This window comes from Acinonyx jubatus, chromosome B3, assembly GCF_027475565.1.
Source record: "Acinonyx jubatus isolate Ajub_Pintada_27869175 chromosome B3, VMU_Ajub_asm_v1.0, whole genome shotgun sequence".
NCBI lineage: Eukaryota > Metazoa > Chordata > Mammalia > Carnivora > Felidae > Acinonyx > Acinonyx jubatus.
In genome coordinates this window covers 59,777,244-59,794,563 of record NC_069386.1, presented here as the reverse complement: position 1 = coordinate 59,794,563, position 17,320 = coordinate 59,777,244, and the positions used below count along the sequence as shown (strand labels likewise).

At 38.2% G+C, this 17,320-nt stretch overlaps 2 protein-coding genes and 1 non-coding gene across 11 annotated transcripts in view; 1 reads left to right on the top strand and 2 right to left on the bottom strand.

The window, feature by feature from the left end:
* TMEM87A (transmembrane protein 87A) overlaps positions 1 to 14,498 on the bottom strand; it is a 39,614-nt gene extending 25,116 nt beyond the window's left edge. Inside the window, exons 1-6 of one of the 2 annotated variants that reach the window (XM_015064891.3) lie at positions 14,213 to 14,498; positions 12,884 to 12,944; positions 9,877 to 9,962; positions 6,911 to 7,024; positions 4,690 to 4,743; positions 4,569 to 4,613 (exon numbers count right to left, since the gene is read on the bottom strand). In XM_015064891.3, coding sequence (XP_014920377.1) covers positions 4,569 to 4,613; positions 4,690 to 4,743; positions 6,911 to 7,024; positions 9,877 to 9,962; positions 12,884 to 12,944; positions 14,213 to 14,368 — 516 coding nt within the window. In that variant the 5' untranslated portion in view covers positions 14,369 to 14,498. The remainder of the gene's footprint in view (positions 1 to 4,568; positions 4,614 to 4,689; positions 4,744 to 6,910; positions 7,025 to 9,876; positions 9,963 to 12,883; positions 12,945 to 14,212) is intronic. The other variant, XM_015064892.3, reaches the window with a different exon arrangement.
* LOC113602144 (U6 spliceosomal RNA) lies at positions 9,021 to 9,122 on the bottom strand. The gene has a single exon (XR_003423506.1). It is a non-coding gene; the product is annotated as a U6 spliceosomal RNA (small nuclear RNA).
* Positions 14,499 to 14,634: 136 nt separating the features above from the next.
* The window catches only part of GANC (glucosidase alpha, neutral C), a 74,673-nt gene continuing 71,987 nt past the window's right edge, over positions 14,635 to 17,320 (top strand). For 7 of the 8 annotated variants that reach the window (XR_008299220.1, XR_008299219.1, XR_008299221.1 and 4 more), the window contains exons 1-2: positions 14,636 to 15,476; positions 17,121 to 17,183. Coding sequence is in view for 5 of the 8 variants with exons in the window: in XM_015064888.3 (XP_014920374.1) it covers positions 15,448 to 15,476; positions 17,121 to 17,183 (92 nt within the window). In the remaining 3 variants the exon portion in view is untranslated. Of the gene's footprint in view, positions 15,477 to 17,120; positions 17,184 to 17,320 lie in introns of all 8 variants that reach the window. The other variant, XM_027067014.2, reaches the window with a different exon arrangement.

Here is a 17,320-nt window from a genome sequence, read left to right as displayed (position 1 = left end):
TATTTACAAGGGAAACCTCAGCTAAAAATCACTACATTGAATCTGTTTAATTAAGCCATGCTAGGATACTTGGTTATGTTTCATACGGATGAACTAAAAAGATTTAAGTCATCTCAAAACAAAACAAAAACACCCATGATGCTGACAGTGAATTACATTATAAACACTAATTCCTGAATTAATTCTCTTTGTTCAATGTTCTTCTCAAGACTACCAGAATATCTTAGAAGCATTCACATCTTTATCAAAAATTTAATCATGGCTGGTCTACGTGGAAAGAAAAAGGCACTGTTCATCAAAGTAAATGAAGTGGAGGTAAGTGCCTCCATGTTTACAAAATTGGTTACTTGGGAAGAATCTGCTCCAAGGCCAGTGAATTTATACATAGCCTGAGCAAAAAGCCTTGGAGGATTTGTTGCCACACTTGCTAGGTGGGACAATGGACCTTCACAAACACAAGACTAAAACACAAAGATAAAGGAGATGAACACAAAATTGTTGGCTTCTTCTTTGTGTGTAAAAGGAGGTACTGCTACTTACTTGCAATTTATTACCTGTGGTCTTAAAAAAAACTTTTGTCCAGACACCACTGAGTAAGCTTCATTGATCTATGAAAACCCTCAAACTGGGTAACAGATTTTACGTATTTATGTGTTTTCCTGTAGAACCACAGGAGTTTTCTCAAATGCTCAAATTATCCTACAACCCAAGAAAAAGCTAAAACGAGAGTTCAAAAATTACATTCCATGATACAAACCCAAAGTGTCAAAGTAGATTAAATGATTCCACAGCTATACATTTCCTAGGTTATCTCAGTAACTTAAGAACATAAATGCCATGCTGAATCATTCATTGGTTTATCTCTGCCTGAAGGACTCTTTACGACAAAATTCAGGAGCAATTTATGAGAAAAACTGAGAGCTTCATAGTTACAGGTACATCATGTACTATTTATCCATATTGACTGAACCTTTCCTGAACTTACTTATTCAATAACCAATAAAACTAGGCATAACAAGCTGCTCTGGTATTAATTTTAATATTATATCTTAAAACTACCTCTTACAAATTTTAAAGGGGACTAATTAATTCTCATATTCTAGTATTTTATAAAGTTTCCATTTAATTTTGGAATACAGATTATTTTGACCCTGTAAAAATAACATTCAGATGCCAGGCACTCTGTCATGTTTAATATTTATCACAGTCTTTAATCTTCACAATAACCCCATCAGATGGGTACCAATATTAGCTCCTTCAAAGATGTCCTTTAATAGGTGAATGGATAAAATAAACTGTGGTACATTCAGGTAATGGAATATTATTTAGCACTAAAAAGAAACAGACTATCAAGTCATGAGAAAACATGAAGAAACCTTACATTCGTAATACTAAGTGAAAGAAGCCGATCTGAAAAGGCTACATACATTATACAATACCAACTATATGACATTCTGAAAACTGCAAAACTATGGAGACAATTAAAAAAATTTTAAAAAGTAAAAACATAAAAATAAATCAGTGATTGCCAGGTGCTTGAGGGGAGGGAGATGACTAGGTAGAAGGAGTATTGAGGGTTTTTAGGGCAATGAAACAATTCTGGTATATTATAATGGGGGATATCTGTCATTTTACATTTGTTAAAAACCAAACACTGTACAACACAAAGAACTAAAGCAGCTAATGTAACTATGGACTTTGGTAACAATGTGTCCACATTGGTTCATCAATTGTAACAAATGTGCCACAATGGTGCAGGAAGGCCATGGTGGGGAAGTTTGAGTGTGCATTTGTGGAGGCGGTATGTGGGAATCCTGCTTTTTGCTCAATTTAAGGAAAAAAACCTTTCTTAATATTTATTACTTTTGAGAAAGAGAGACAGAGCGTGAGCAGGGGAGGGGCCAAGAGAGACGGGGACACAGAATCTGAAACAGGCTCCAGGCTCTAAGCTGTCAGCAAATGATGTCTAGCTATATTTTTGTGCGCATTTATGTTTTCTTAGCCTAAATTCCTAGAGGTGGAGTTGCTAGGTCCAAATGTATGCACATTTTATAAGTACTTTTCTTGTGCTTGTCTAAGTGCTCTGGAGAAAAATTGTAGCAGTTTATGGTCCCAAGAAAATAAGATTGAGCTTCCCTCTTTCCTCATACTGTTATAATTTCAAATAGATTTTATGCAGTTTGTCAAGTTAAATTGTTATAAATTGTATTTTTAAAAAATTGTTGTAAGTGAATATTTATTTACATGTATACAGGACATATGTAATTGTGCATTTTCAGTGGTCTTCTGTGCATAGCATTCTTTTTAATTCTTCTCAAGGCTTGAGCTCTGTTCCTAGTGATTAAAGCTGGCTGAAAGATGACCCTGTTGAATATCAAAGTAGTATTTGTAGGCATTTAGTCAGAGTATAGTCAAAAGAAGTTAAAAAAACTATCTTTCGTCATTCTTCCTGAAAATTTGCCTAAGAGGAGAATAGTTTAATAATTCTATTTTTAAAGGGTTCTCACAAGTTTAGCACCTCTATCCCCTTTTATTAAAGCTCTGATAAGACATTTTTTTAGACAAAGGGGCCTCTCCCTGCTGCCCCTACTCCCTAAAAACAGATTTAATGCTTTTATTAACTCAATTTTATGGTTCGATTTAAGCAATAATGTGATATATTTGCCATTATAATGTTTTTTAAATTAATAGATTTTTTTAGAGCAGCTTTAGCTTTATAAAAACATTGAGCAGGGGCTCCTGGGTGGATCAGTAGGTTAAGTGTCCAACTTCGGCTCAGGTAATGATCTAGCAGTCTATGAGTTTGAGCCCCTCGTCCAGCCCTGTGCTGACAGCTCAGGGCCTAGAGTCTGCTTCGGATTCTGTGTCACCCTCTCTCTTGGCCCCTCCCCTGATCGCACTCAGTCTCTCTCACTCAAAAATAAATAAACATTAAAAAAATTTTTTTTAAGAAAAGCAAGCTTGTGGTGTTTTTGTTCAGACTCATCCCATGTCCCTCTTACAAGCTCCCTGAAACCAAAGTTCCCACAGCAGTAACAGCTGTGGAAAAACAGCAGTTTGGCAGCCATTGGAAAAAAACAGGAAAAGTTTGGAGATGCCCTAAAACCCAGGGCAGAACTGTCTGGCACTTATCTTTTATGCCCAGGGCTTATTTTTTATGACCTGATTCAACCTCATTCAGTGGAAAGGACCCTATACTCAGGGCACTGTCAAAGACTCTCAGCAGCAACTGTGAAAGATCATGGCTGCCCCAGGCAATGTTAGGAGGTGGGGCTATTGAGAGGCTGACTAAAAACTTAAAAGGAAAAATGGGGGGGGGGGGGGGGGCTGGGTAGTTCAGTCAGTTTAGTGTCCAACTCTTGGCTTCAGCTCAGGTCATGACCTCCTGGTTCATAAGTTTGAGCTCCAGGGCTCCACACTTACAGTGCAGAGCCTGCTTGGGATTCTCTTTGCTGTTCCCCTGCCCACGCACTCTCTCAATATAAATAAATAAACTTAAAAAAAAAAAGTTCCTTCTTATTTACAAGTAACATTTATGGGGTGATAATTACAAAAACAAGACTGACTATAACAAATATGGAAAATACAGGAAACACAGAAGAAAATAAAAGTCACTCATAATATTATCCACAACAACCATTATTAACATTTTAGTGCTTAAGGTTTATTTATCTATTTATTTTTAGTAACCTCTACACCCAAAGTGGGATACAAACTCATGACCCTAAGATCAAGAATCACATGCTCTCGGGGCGCCTGGGTGGCTCAGTCGGTTGAGGGTCTGACTTCGACTCAGGTCATCTCACACTCATGGGTTTGAGCCCCGTGTCGGGCTCTGTGATGACAGCTCAGAGCCTGGGGTCTTGCTTCGGATTCTGTGTCTGCATCTCTCTCTGACCCTCCCCAACTGGCATTCTGTCTCTCTCTCTCAAAATAAATAAACATAATAAAAAAATTTTTTTTTTAAAGAATCACACGCGCTACCATTGGAGCTACCCAGGTTCCCTAACATTTTGGTGTTTAAACCTCCATTTTTAGGTTTCCTTTTTATTTTTTTTTTAAATTTTTTTTTTCAACATTTATTTATTTTTGGGACAGAGAGAGACAGAGCATGAACGGGGGAGGGGCAGAGAGAGAGGGAGACACAGAATCGGAAACAGGCTCTAGGCTCTGAGCCATCAGCCCAGAGCCTGACGCGGGGCTCGAACTCACGGACCGCGAGATCGTGACCTGGCTGAAGTCGGACGCTTAACCGACTGCACCACCCAGGCGCCCCTAGGTTTCCTTTTTAAATAGTAGGATACTGGGGTACCTGGGTGGCTCAGTGGGTTGAGCGTCCGACTTTGGCTCAGGTCATGATCTCGCGGTCTATAAGTTCGAGCTCCCAGCTCAAAGCCTGGAGCCTGCTTCGGATTCTGCGTCTCCCTCTCTCTCTGCCCCTCCCCCACTCATGCTCTGTCTCTCTGTCTCAGAAATAAACATTAAATAGTAGGATACCAAGATAATTCAACACAAATATAAGAAAACTGAAATATGTGTCAATGCCCCAAATTTCCTACTACACTTACAGTTTTGTCTCCAGTAAGAGTAAGGTTTGTTCCATTCTCCTTAGCCTAAACATTAAAAAAAGAAAGTTAATTTAGAATTTTTACTTTATGCTTAGAAATACGTAACAATGAAAACAATTACCTCTTGTTTTTCTCCTAAGAGAGGCAATCGATGTACAAAATCCCCAGAAAAGCTCTATGAAGAAAACATAACATTAAAATTAATGTTTAATAGTAAAAAAAAAAAAAAAAAGTTCAAAACCTACAAAAACATGGTTGAAGCAAAATACACTGTAACACTAAATAATATGGCATTGACAGACAGAAGATTTCCAATTAACCACAAACAAGTGAAAACTAAAAACTACTATCAAACTAAACGGGCCACTCAATTTCTCTGTTAAGAATTAAAAATATTTATGAATAAAAAAAACCTTAAAACAGAAGACATATGCTTAGGATAGAGAGATCTTATGGTTCCCTCTCTTGCCTCATATGAGAAAAATATGGCTCAAAGCTATCAAGCTTTAGATACAGAAATGGAATTTCAACTTAGAATTTTTTTTTAATGTTTATTTTTATTTTTGAGAGAGAGTGAGAGACAGTGTGTGTGTGGAGGAGGGGCAGAATCTGAAGCAGGGTCCAGGCCCTGAGCTGTCAGCACCGAGCCCAATGCGGGGCTTGAACCCACATACCCTGAGATCATGACCTGAGCTGAAGTCAGACGCTTAACCAAGTCACCCAGGCGCCCCTCAACTTAGGATTTCTAACTCTTGGGTCTACTGCTCCTTCCACCACAACACTCTCCATGCCTATAAAAAAACCACACTAATGTTTTCTTACCAGGTATCAGCAGATGAAGCATTCTCCTTCCTGAGTAATTAGAGCATGTACTCCAACTCTGTTACATTAGACTGAAGAAGGAGAGGTAACCTTACCAATAGGGATAATATGCTAAGACCCTGGAAAGATTATAGCAGATCTAAAAGCAGTGAACCTAGGGCAACAGTATACAGCAGGTAGCTTTCCATGATCAAATCTAAGAAAGGCCAACCAATCCTCCCAAGCTAGGGGATAAACCTATAAAAACTAAATGAAAGCCCCCTAACTAACATCACATTTTTTCCAGCTTTCTTATTCTATCATTTTAAAGATATCTTCTTTCTCCTCCAAGTCCATAAAATCTAAGCTATGACAAGAACTCAATTATCAACTGTTATAGTTCAATTATCAATTTTATTTCATTTGCTTATCAATTACTAGTTATTAAAGTCTCATCAACAAACTTTATTTCTAGTAACTGGACAGAAAACTTAGCGTTCCGTGAATGCTTTGCCTCTTCAAGGCAATTTGCTAAATATTCTGAAGCAGTATTCAAATGCAATAAGAAAGAAAAGGCTACAGTTAATAATAACTATTTTCGACACCTATAAAACATGTTATTTTTCTATCAAAAAACTGGCATCATATTCTATTTCTAAGAAAAAAGATTTTAGAATCAAAATTCCACTTAAGTGATTACATATATGTAAGCATTAAAAATACGTATCATTCACCTCTTCCCCTTTACTCAAAAAAAGTTGAGTTCAGGCCTGTAACAATAAAATCTAGAAACACTGGTATTTCTGGGAATGTATCAATTAAATGAGATCACAAAAGAACTGAAAAACTGCAAGTTTCAAATGTCTACCAGTGGATGAATGGATAAAGAAAATGTGGTATACATGTACAATGAACTATTATTCAGCCTTCAAAAGGAATTAAGTGGATACATGCTATATGGAGGAAGTTTGAAAACATCCTGCTAAGGGAAAGAAGACAAATATTGTATGATTCCACTTCTGTGAAGTATCTAGAATAGTGAAACTCATGGAGAAAAAGCAGAGTAGTTGTTACCAGCGATGTGAGGGGAGGGGGTGTTACTGTTTAATGATTATGAAGTATCAGTTTGGGATGATGAGAAAGTTCTAGAGATGACTAGTATACCACTAGCCATCTCCAGAACTTGCACTGCATCGCTTCTCGGCCTTTTGGCTAAGATCAAGTGCAGAACTTGCATTGCACAACAGTGCAAATGTACTTCAAACCCTTGAATGGCACACTTGAAAATAGGTAAAATGGTAAATTTTACTTATATTTTACCATAATAAAAAATGGGGATTTGCTTTTTACACACAAAGGAAAGCACATCCTCTTTTTGATGAGATAAATATTAAGTGGCTGAATGTGCAATTAACAGAACATGCTTCTAACTTATTTCTGTCAGAACAAAGAATTCAGAAGTGGGAAATGGAGATCACCAAATATAGAAGTATTATGTAGTTTATCTCTTCTATTTCCCTCCAACCACTATCAAACATTACCTGTGTTTTAAAGAGCTCACTGCAGTTCTGGAACAATTTTGATGATGTCTGGTATTTCCCAGACAAGCCTTTTTTTTCCTTAAGGTTTTCCAAATATGTCTCCACTTCTTCTGCCTGGAAAAACAAGAGAAAATACAACACACACAACTTACTTTTCACAAGTAAAGTATTTAGAAGATAACAGATAGATTTCCTATAGGGCAGGTACAGTTTTGGGTTTGCTATTTTAAAAACTTACATCAAATAAAAACTGTAATACTGTCCAAGAATCTAACGGTATTGGACTCTAACATACAGAATTCTCCCTTTTTTTCTAAGCTCCAGTTTTGCATCTCCAACTATCTGCTTGTCATTTCTGTAATTCTGTCCTATGGCAACCCAAGATAATTTTGACATTCTTAACTTGTATTGCCTATCTGGGGATCTGCTAAGCTCTTGACCAGCTTATCACAAGTTTCAAATGTATGAAGTTTTTAACTGTAAATTCAACTAGTGATTAAGAGAAACATCAATAATGCTTCAAACTACATTCTGGACATATTATCATCTCTCTAAGTTCTTCCATCCTTTTAGTCCTCATCATTATCAGTCATACCCAACATTGTATAACAAGAGCAAAAAACAAATCAACACTACAAAAAAGATAATGTAAAACCCTAACACAAGGCAGAAATTCAAAATGCTTAAGGTTTGAAAAACCAAGTGAATGGCAGATATTTTTTAAAGACCAGTTAGATTATCTTCGGAAAGGAAGAGAATAACAAATGGAGAACAGAAACGGAATGAAAAAGGCCTGAAAAATCCACCCTGGAGCCATATATCTTCAGTACCCAAGTACAGTGTACTATGTCAATTGTGAAATGAGGTCTAAAACTATTTCCATACTACTAATAAAATAATAATGTTATTTGCCTTGTACTGATAATGCAAAGTAATGATGGATAAAATTGCTGCCCCTTATCAGGAACCAAGGCAGTGGCACCTAATTATACCAGTCGTCATTGTAGTCAGTCACAAACTTACAGCTTAAAAAATAATTTTAAATACCAGTTTTACATAAGAATGCCTCACTAAAGCAGCAAAAATTATTAATATTATTAAATCTGGACTGTGAGCACATGCCTTTTTAAATATTCTATGAGACAAAACGGAAAACATGCAAAATACTATAAATGACTGTCTTGAGATAAAACACTTTACAACTATTTTGACTTACAACCTAAGCTATCCACCTTTTTCATTTACCTAAAAGAATAACTGACAAACTAGTTATTCACACTTGGTTATTTGGGAAATATTTTCTTGAAAATGGGCAAAGGAAGGCTGTCACTTCAAGGACAACACCTGACAGTATTATTGCCAATGACAAAATTTGAACTTCCAAGCCAAAACTGGACTTCGGAAAACTTGTATCTTCCTCACCATGAGCTCAACAGCCTCCAGTACTTAAGGAGTTTCTGATGTGACAGAGGGTGATGCTAACAAATATAACTTCAAGTTAATTGTAAAATGAGGTAGTATTTGAAAGAATGATAAAAATCAGTCAACAAGTATTTTCTAAATAAACCCTGTTACAAAATCAGACATGGATAAAAGACCACAGTGCATGACACACCAACTCACTTAGTAGAAAAAGAACCCACTGATACGGTTTCAGATTCCACACTGCCACCAATCTTTAAGAAACTCTCTCTACTTGTTATGTGTTGGTACAGGATCAAAAAACAGTATCTACAATTATCTGAAAACACTATTAAGATATCATTCTCTTTTCCAACTATGTATCTGTGTGAGGCCACATTTCAACCAAAATAATATATCACAATAAACTGAAGAAGATATAAGAATCCAGCTGTCTTCAATTATCCCACATTAAATGAAAGGCGCTGCAAAAATACAAAGTAATACCACTCTTCTACGTTTCTGAAAAAGACATTTTTATTTATTGTTTTATTTTTAACATAAAAAAAGTTTTTCATGTTAACATGCAATGGTTTATTATTGCTATTTTAAAATAAATTAACAAACATTTTTTGTATTTTGTGTTTTAATTTCTAATACGGTAACCCACATGAACAAAGGCTTTTTGGAGACTGCAGTAATGGTTTTTTTAAATATTCAACGCTTCACGAATTTGCGTGTCATCCTTGTGCAGGGGCCGTGCTAATGTTCTCTGTGTTGTTCCAATTTTAGTATATGTGCTTGTTAGAAGGTGGGGGAGGGACAGTAAAGTACCCCCCAAACTGAGAAAGTATTTTAAGACCAGAAAACAAAGCAGGCGACTCTCTACAGTTTATGCAGAGTTTTATTCGGGGTAACTTACTGACAGGGGGAGGGAAATGGGCAGAGTATGATTCACGGCAGCTGCAGTTATTCTCCACAAAGTCCAGACCTTAGTCCACAGATTTTATACAGTGAGGGGACACACAAAAGGACACTGTAGTGAGATCAAAGGGCTCCCATGTACCTCCAAAGGGCTTGCATGCATCTAATTAAAAGCTAAGCATTAATTAGATCTTGTGGCACCAACTGCGCATCAGGAGGGGGAAAGACTATGTTATCTCCAACAGATTAATGGAAGGCCAAAACAAGGCTCCCCCTGTCCCAGCCTTGGTGGACATTTTTAAGGTATGTATATTCATCTCCAAGGGGTCTGGAACACGTAGCCCCTCAAGAGAGGAAATCGAACACACATGAACAAGATGGAGGGCCAAAGATAGAGTCAGCACTGTCAGCACTTCTACAGTGCTGCCAAAGTAAGCAAGATTCTGCAGTAATTTTTAAGGATTGAGACCAAAAAGTTTGTGAATTGCTAGTACAGTAAGTCTATAAATTGGGAAGCACAGATTCTAACTTCAGCTTGTCTCCTACCTCCTCCTAGCTATGTGACACTCCTCCCTCTATCAGGTTAGGACCTGATGATATCTAAAGTCCAAGAAAAAGTTTGTTAATCTTATATTCCTTACCTTGAAGTTGTAGATTTCATTGTAACAATCAGCACTTTTCAGATACCAGGTTATATTCAAAGATACCTCACAAGGTTCTCCATCAACTATAAAAGAAGAAAACTTTGTGAATAAAGATGAGTCCCAAACAAAGCATTTTTCCTAAACTGTTACCACACATCTTATTTTTTCCTGCTAAATTTAGATACTCAAAGACCATCCCTTCTCCAAACTTGAGGTAATGAAATAATTTATGTAAAATAACTGGATATTCTTCAGATAAAAGTAAGTACTGTTATTCACAAAAGAACAGTTTTTGACCTGCTTAAGTTTATCTACTTTTTTATGCCTTAAAACCTCAGTTTCTGGTTCTCTGCTAGGAAAAACCTGGAAGTGACAAAGCAGTCCTAAATTAAAACCACTCTTCTATTATCATTCAAATATTTACTGAGCAGAGCACTTAAGTATACAAAGCTAACTGACAGTAAGCCAGAAGAGACTAGGACCCTTAAAAGGCTACATTCTAGCTGGAAAGACAAGGAATAACATTAGGGACATCACAAAGCAGTACTCAAAGCTTTACTGAGGGAAAAATTAATGGCTTAGACTTTGAAAGATACCAAACTAGACTACAAGACAAAGAACTACAAACAAAAAGCAAACCTGGCTGGGGAAGGCAGAAGAGCAAAAGCAACACCGAAAGAGCATTAGACTCTTTCCAAAACCCACCTTAAGAGAAGCCTCAAGGAACTTCACGAAATCATAGTGGCTGCGTAACTCATTAAACGTAGTTTGGGACACAATATTCTAGTGGACCAATGCATTAGTCTGAAGATTTGAGAGTATAAATCTGACTATATGACTGATCAGCTGTCCCACCTGGAAGTCAGCTTATCTTTGATTGCAGCTGCACTATGGAACTCTAAGATACCTGCTTTATGCACATACGACAAAGATAAACATGACGGCATCTAGGAATCTAATTTTGATTAACGTAAGACGGGCACCTAATATTTGTTTTATTTTCTCAAATTAATTTTCAAGTGACACACTTTTTTTACAAGGTTCAATTAAAATACACAAAACTCTGTAATGCCTAGGTGGCACAGTTGGTTAATCATCTGACTCTTGATTTCAGCTCAGGTCACGATCTCTTGGTTCATGGGTTCAAGCCCCATGTCGGGCTCTGTGCTGACAGTGCAGAGCCTGCTTGGGATTCTGTCTCCTTCTCTCTCTGCCCCTCCCTGACTTGCCAATATGTGTGTATGTGAGCGCTCTTTCTCTCAAAATAAATAAATAAACAAGAAATAAACATTAAAAAAAATTTTTAAAAATACACAAAACTCTGATGTGCTGAACAGAATTTACAGAAATGATAAAAAGGATATTGCAATCTCAATATAAACTACTCAGAAGAACCATACCAAGGAGAGATTAAACAGAAGCTAATAAGGAAATCCCCTGAAAGAAGATCTGCAGGAAAACTTGGCTGCAAAAATACTATTATGTTAAAAAACACCATTCAGAACTTTGAATGGTTAGATTTAAGAGACAAAAATGGTCCTAGCAATTTCATGGAAAGCTATTTACCATATGCCCAAAAGTATAAAATCAGAGTCAAGGCATATGTGAGAAAGCAGAGAAGTAACAAAGTGAGAGATAATGTGATTTTCAAGGGCTTCAAATTCTCCAAAAATATGAAATGCAGACACTACAAAATATGCAGCTTGTGCAAACTTGGCAAAGCACCATTTGATCAATATACAGGTAAGAAAAGACTACACATAATAAAAAGGTAGAACAGCATGCAAGTTGTCAAGCTATCTCAAAAGACCAAAAACACTGTTCTCCCTGAGAGTTACTCGTATCTAGCACACCAACCTCTTAAGACTGACCAGTTTGTCAGAGTAATGTAATTTAAACCAAACTGAAGTCATTAGTCAAGAGATTGTATTTTCATGGATACAGTCTTCTCTTCATAGAAATTCTATAGGTCCCCTTCACTCCCACCAAACTGTAAGCTCAGTAAGAGAGAGGGCCTTTTCTATCATTTTCCTACTGTCTAAAACAGTGCTTCACATAATAGGTTTTTAATAAGTACACACTAGATGATTAAAACAATAAAATCATCCAATTAAAACTTATAACTTTGCACTTTCATAAAGAAAGATGTGCATAGAAGCACATATGGATGACCTGAACTTTTTTTAAATAATGTTTTTTAATTTATTTATTTTTGAAAGAGAGACAGAGCAGAGGGAGGGACAGAGAAGGAGACAGAGAATCTGAAGCAGACTCCAGGCTCTGAGCTGTCAGCACAGAGCCCAACGCGGGGCTCAAACCCACGAGCCGTGAGATCATGACCTGAGCCAAAGTCAGATGCTCAACTGACTAAGCCACCCGGGGAACCGAGCTGAACTTTTATCCCTGATCTTGAAATAGAGCTATCCATGATCATTTATTCCCTAAAATAAAACCATTTTCAAAAATAAAAGGAAGCTTTTCTTCAATGTGCAATGGGAAATTTTGGATTCAGATACAGTGGTTTTCTCACTGGACAGACTGGTTTAATTCCATGTAATCCCTACTTCCTGATAATATCTTTGAGCTTCCTCTTCCAAAGATCTAAATAGCAAAATACTCCTTCTGTAAACAAAGGATCACTGAACATATTCGTGCAGAGCCAAAGGTCTGACACCTAAGTCATTTGTTCAGTAAATACCTAACAAGCACACAAAAGCAAAATTGGTGGTATCTAACAGAGGGCAGATTAAAATACCATCAGACATAATTTGTCTAACTGCAAAGTGTAAACACGAGAAAAACAAGAGAAGAAAATAAAGTTCACACAAGTATTCTGAAGATTACTCAGGGCAAAGACCTTACTTATACTACGTGTTTATGCCTAGAAAATGCCAGACTATTAAATTTCAAAACTTATGTTTAGAGAAGATCAGAGATAGAAAATAGGTAATTTAAAAGTTTAAAGATCACTCAAATAAAAACTTCATGAAATGCAAAAACTCACATTTCAGGAAGATAGTGGTATTTTTGAACAGGATCTTTCCAAAACTAAAATAATTTTTCCCCTGCAAAGATAAAGGAGAGAAAGATAATTAGCATAGATCACTTTAATTCCCAAGGCAGACTATAACTGTTAAAAAAAAAACCTAAATTTATAAAATGTTTAAGTTAGTTTTCTAAACAACAACAAAATCGATATCCTTCCTTTTAGTAAAATTCAACCGTATCCAAACTGCAGAATTTTGTAGCTTGGTGCAGAGACATGATTTTTCCCCCACAGGACATGAAGCAAGGACTCTAGAAAAGAAACTGCTATAAATCCCAACTTAAATTTTCATGGGAGGTACTCCTTAATTAGTTCATTCGCTTTACTCACTAATCACTGTTCAGAATAACCAATCATTTCCTTAAATAAACTATTCTATGAACAGATTTAACTATTAACTATTTTAGTAACAATAGCTAAAATTCAGAACCTGAAGATCTTCACCAAACCAACAAAAGCTATAATGCTTGCCATATAAAAGCACAAATAAGATTTGGACATTACAACCAGTGAGCAAAGCAGAATCAAACAAAAATGCCACCGTGGTTTCAATAGGACTATTGCTTTTCGGCATTTCCTGCGTGCATCCGATTTTTGTGCGCTCACAGGACTATAAAAACTCTTCCAATGAGGTGTAAAGGAGTGAGGTGGGGGACAGAAAGGGTCAACCTATCTAGTAAGTTGTCCAAAAGACAGCCTACCTTTACCATGTCAAATTTTAGAACACAATTTCTACCACTTCAGCCATTATCATTTTAGAATATATTTTTTAAATGCCTAGGCTTCCTCATCACACAAGGCTTAGAACAACCATTCGAAAGTGCAAAGGAAATCAAACAACTTCGTAAGTACAATCATCCAGTAACAAAAAGTGCAAAGGGAAAAAGTGATAAAGACACCTATAAACAGATCTCTCTCATCCAACCTGGGGTCACTGGATTCTGTGAAACTTCAGCTGAAAGGGAAACCGTTCTCCACCTATCATCCATCAACTTTACACGTCTCACGTAAGGCACTGAAAGTTCTCTCTGACTTAGCTGATAAGAAACCATTCCACCATTCTTCTCCGCTCCTGAAGCGGCTCTGGCACTCCTGCTAACCTACCCACAGAAGTGCACGGCTTTCCGCTCCAGGGTAGTGGATCCTTGCTACCCAGCGACACAGATGCTCCAGGCAATTCCACCCCTTTTGAAGCGGACTTTTGCGGAACCTTCATGGACCCCTAGGGCCGCCGTAGCCCCACCCCTTGCTCGTCCAGGCTCAGTTGCTTCTGAAGTGAACACTCACCGACGGTATCGGAATGTGCCACTTGGATCGGTCAGCAGCAGCGACAGGTGCCGGTCCTACACCAAGGAGCGACAATGGGGACGGCTGAGCCCCCAAAAGAAGAAGAATGACAGGCAGCACCTGAAGCCACGCAGCCGCCGCCATCTTCACAGCCATGGAGCGCCTACCGAAAGCATTTCACCGTCTTCCGGTTCGCCCCGCCCTCTTCCGGCTCTGCTCTGGGGGCGGGATCATCCGGGTCCTCGAAACCTAGCGGGACTTGTTTGTTTTTCCGCCCAGCAGCCCCTCCCTAAACCAGTCGTCACGGTCTCGTCTGAGGTTTAGAGCAGAAAGCGCAGGCGTCGTCCCGTCGTAATCTGGTCACCTTGGAGTGTTAGGAAGTTAATCAAAAGCCACCTCCGCGTAGGTCTGCTTTTCTCCTCTCTCCTGCCCCTTAAAGGGGCTGGGGATTTTAAGCAAGCACCTCGTGTAGCGTTTGGCTCTCTCGTTCGCCCCCGCCTCTCATACCTTCTAAGTCAAAGTGAGACGCGGGGTCCAGAAGTCTGGGAAAGCTGTAAGTCTGACTGCCTCCTTGGCAGGTAGTAGTGAGTTCTTGGTTTCTGGAGGTTTTTAAGCAAGGACTGGAATTTGGCAGTGGTGTAGTATAAGCACTTCCTAAGCTGTATCTACTGTACTAGATAAGCCCTTAAAAAAAATCGTTGTAGCCCTGAAAAGCATAATGGTGCAGTAGAAGTTGTCTGGAGAACATCCACCTTCAGTACAGAGCAGTCCGGCACTTTCAACTTAAAACTAAAAACGGAAAGAGTGGGCCAGTTTTCAGTATCTGTGGCGTGAGGATCACTGAAATAAACCTGCAGACGTTTCACCTGGGCCGGGCAAGCAGTCTGTACTACCTGGTTCTCACGCTCTAGATTTTTATCCTCTAGAGCTCTTTGAGTACACGCCCCCTCCGCTACAAAGACAGTTGCGGTTCCTAATGAAAGCACTTCCTTGTTGGCACTCATAAACAAGAAAATTTTGTCAAATCTCCGTAGAAACGGTAGTTTGGGCCTGGAAACCCCAGGAGTACGTGTAGTTTTGCCACTTCTTAAGGACCTGGGGAGGACTCCATTTCCCAAGAACTTGATGGTGGTGAAGTGCTGGTTGTAATTTAGAAAGACTGCCCTTCAGTGTTTTAAAAACACCGCTTGGCGTTGGCCTAAGAGCTGAGAGCCGGTCCGACGGGCTGGGAAGCCATGGAAGCTGCTGGGAAAGAGGAAATCAGGTAAAGGCCCCCTGGTCCTGCAGGGACTGACTTCAGACAGTAGGGAATAGATAGTACCCGAAAGTACCTGAAAGCAACATTAGGTTTGAAGGTTTTATTGATTGTTTGAATGGCCTCTTATTTGCATGTTGGATATTTGTGTATTTAATCTTTACCAGTTGTCTCAATTCCCCAGGGAATTAGTTGATTATTAATAGCTAGTCCCTCACAAAATATTTTCAGGATGGTTTACAGAACAGTGGAAGAATTGTGATCAGAACCCTAACATGAATTTCAGGCTACAGCCCCATCTTCCTATATTATTACAGAGTTCATTCTTCAAAGCTGAACAGCAAGGATTGCAAATTTCTCTAATCTTTGCATGCTTGATTAAAGGAAACAGTGACACAGACTATGTTAGTGAAAGATTTGATTACTTCCAAGAAAACAACTTTTTAGTACAGCCAAGTGTATCTGTGTGGGCTTGTTTTCATAATATCTTGAAATTTGTGTTCAATCATAGTTTCCTACGTAATCATAGACATGCTGATTACAGCCGTATTCAGCAATATGTCTGCTTGAAGGCAAGTGTGGTTTTTTTTCCGTTTTATAGCCTAGAGTTGTTTTAATCATACGGAGGCTAATTTATTTTTTTTAAGACTTTTTTTTTTTTTTGAGAGAGAGACAGACACAGAGATAGAGCATGAGCGGGGGAGGGGCAAAGAGAAAGGGAGACACAGAACCAGAAGCAGGCTACAGGCTCTGAGCTGTCAGCACAGAGCCCAACGTGGGGCTCAAACTTGGTAACAGCAAGATCATGACCTGGGCCGAAGTTGTATGCTCAACTGACTAAGCCACCTGGGCGGCCCCAAGATTTTAGTTTTAAGTAATCTCTATGTCCCACATGGGACTCGAACTCACAACCCCAAGATCAAGAGTTGCATGCTCCACTGAATGAGCCAGCCAGGTGTCTCTGGAGGATAATTTAAATACATATACTCAAGTAGCAATATATATGCATCTTGTTCATGTTCTATTCCAGAAACAGCTCTTCTGCGAACTTGGTTTGTTAAAAATTGGCTCTTAGATTGTCAACATTATCTTAGAAAGTAACAGATTTTCCTCCTACATCTGTTTCTGTTTTTACTCTAGCCCCTTGCACATACCTCTAATAAAGCATTTGTCAGGTTGATTCATGCTTGTTTGTTAGGCTCTTCCAGGAAGCTCTGACACAGTCCTCCATATCTTCCTCAGAACCCAGCACTCAGTAAGAATATTCTGCAAATATTTTGTTGAAAAAATGAGTGGATTATTTTTGTTTGTGTGGGTTGTTTTTTTTGTGTGCTTTTGCTCCTTCCTATTTTATTGTTGTAGTCATAGCCTTCAGTCATTATTTTAAAAGAACCCTTCCTCATAAGTGACAATACTCTTCTTCCAGTGCTTTCAGAGTAATCCCAGAACTTGATATTTTGTTGTTTACCTTGAGTGATTTACAAAAGGATGTTATTCTGCAGCACACATGCTATCATGTTAGGTTATGGCCATGACACAATTTTGCATTGCAAAAGTTCATTACCCACGTTCATGGTATAGTTAGAGAAGGAACAAAAACTGGATTCACAAACCTTGTGGAAAGTAAGTTTCTTAAAATGTCTTTTTATTTAGTGTTGAAGATGAAGCTGTGGATAAAAACATTTTCAAAGACTGCAGCAAGATTGCTTTCTACAGGTAAGGAGAGGAAATAATATTACCTAGATCAAAACATTGCAATATTGTAATGTTTATAGGCTTCCTAAGGAAAGAGTCAGTTAGGAAATACAGTCATTAAGAAATTCATTGGACAGGAGACCTTCACCTTTATACAC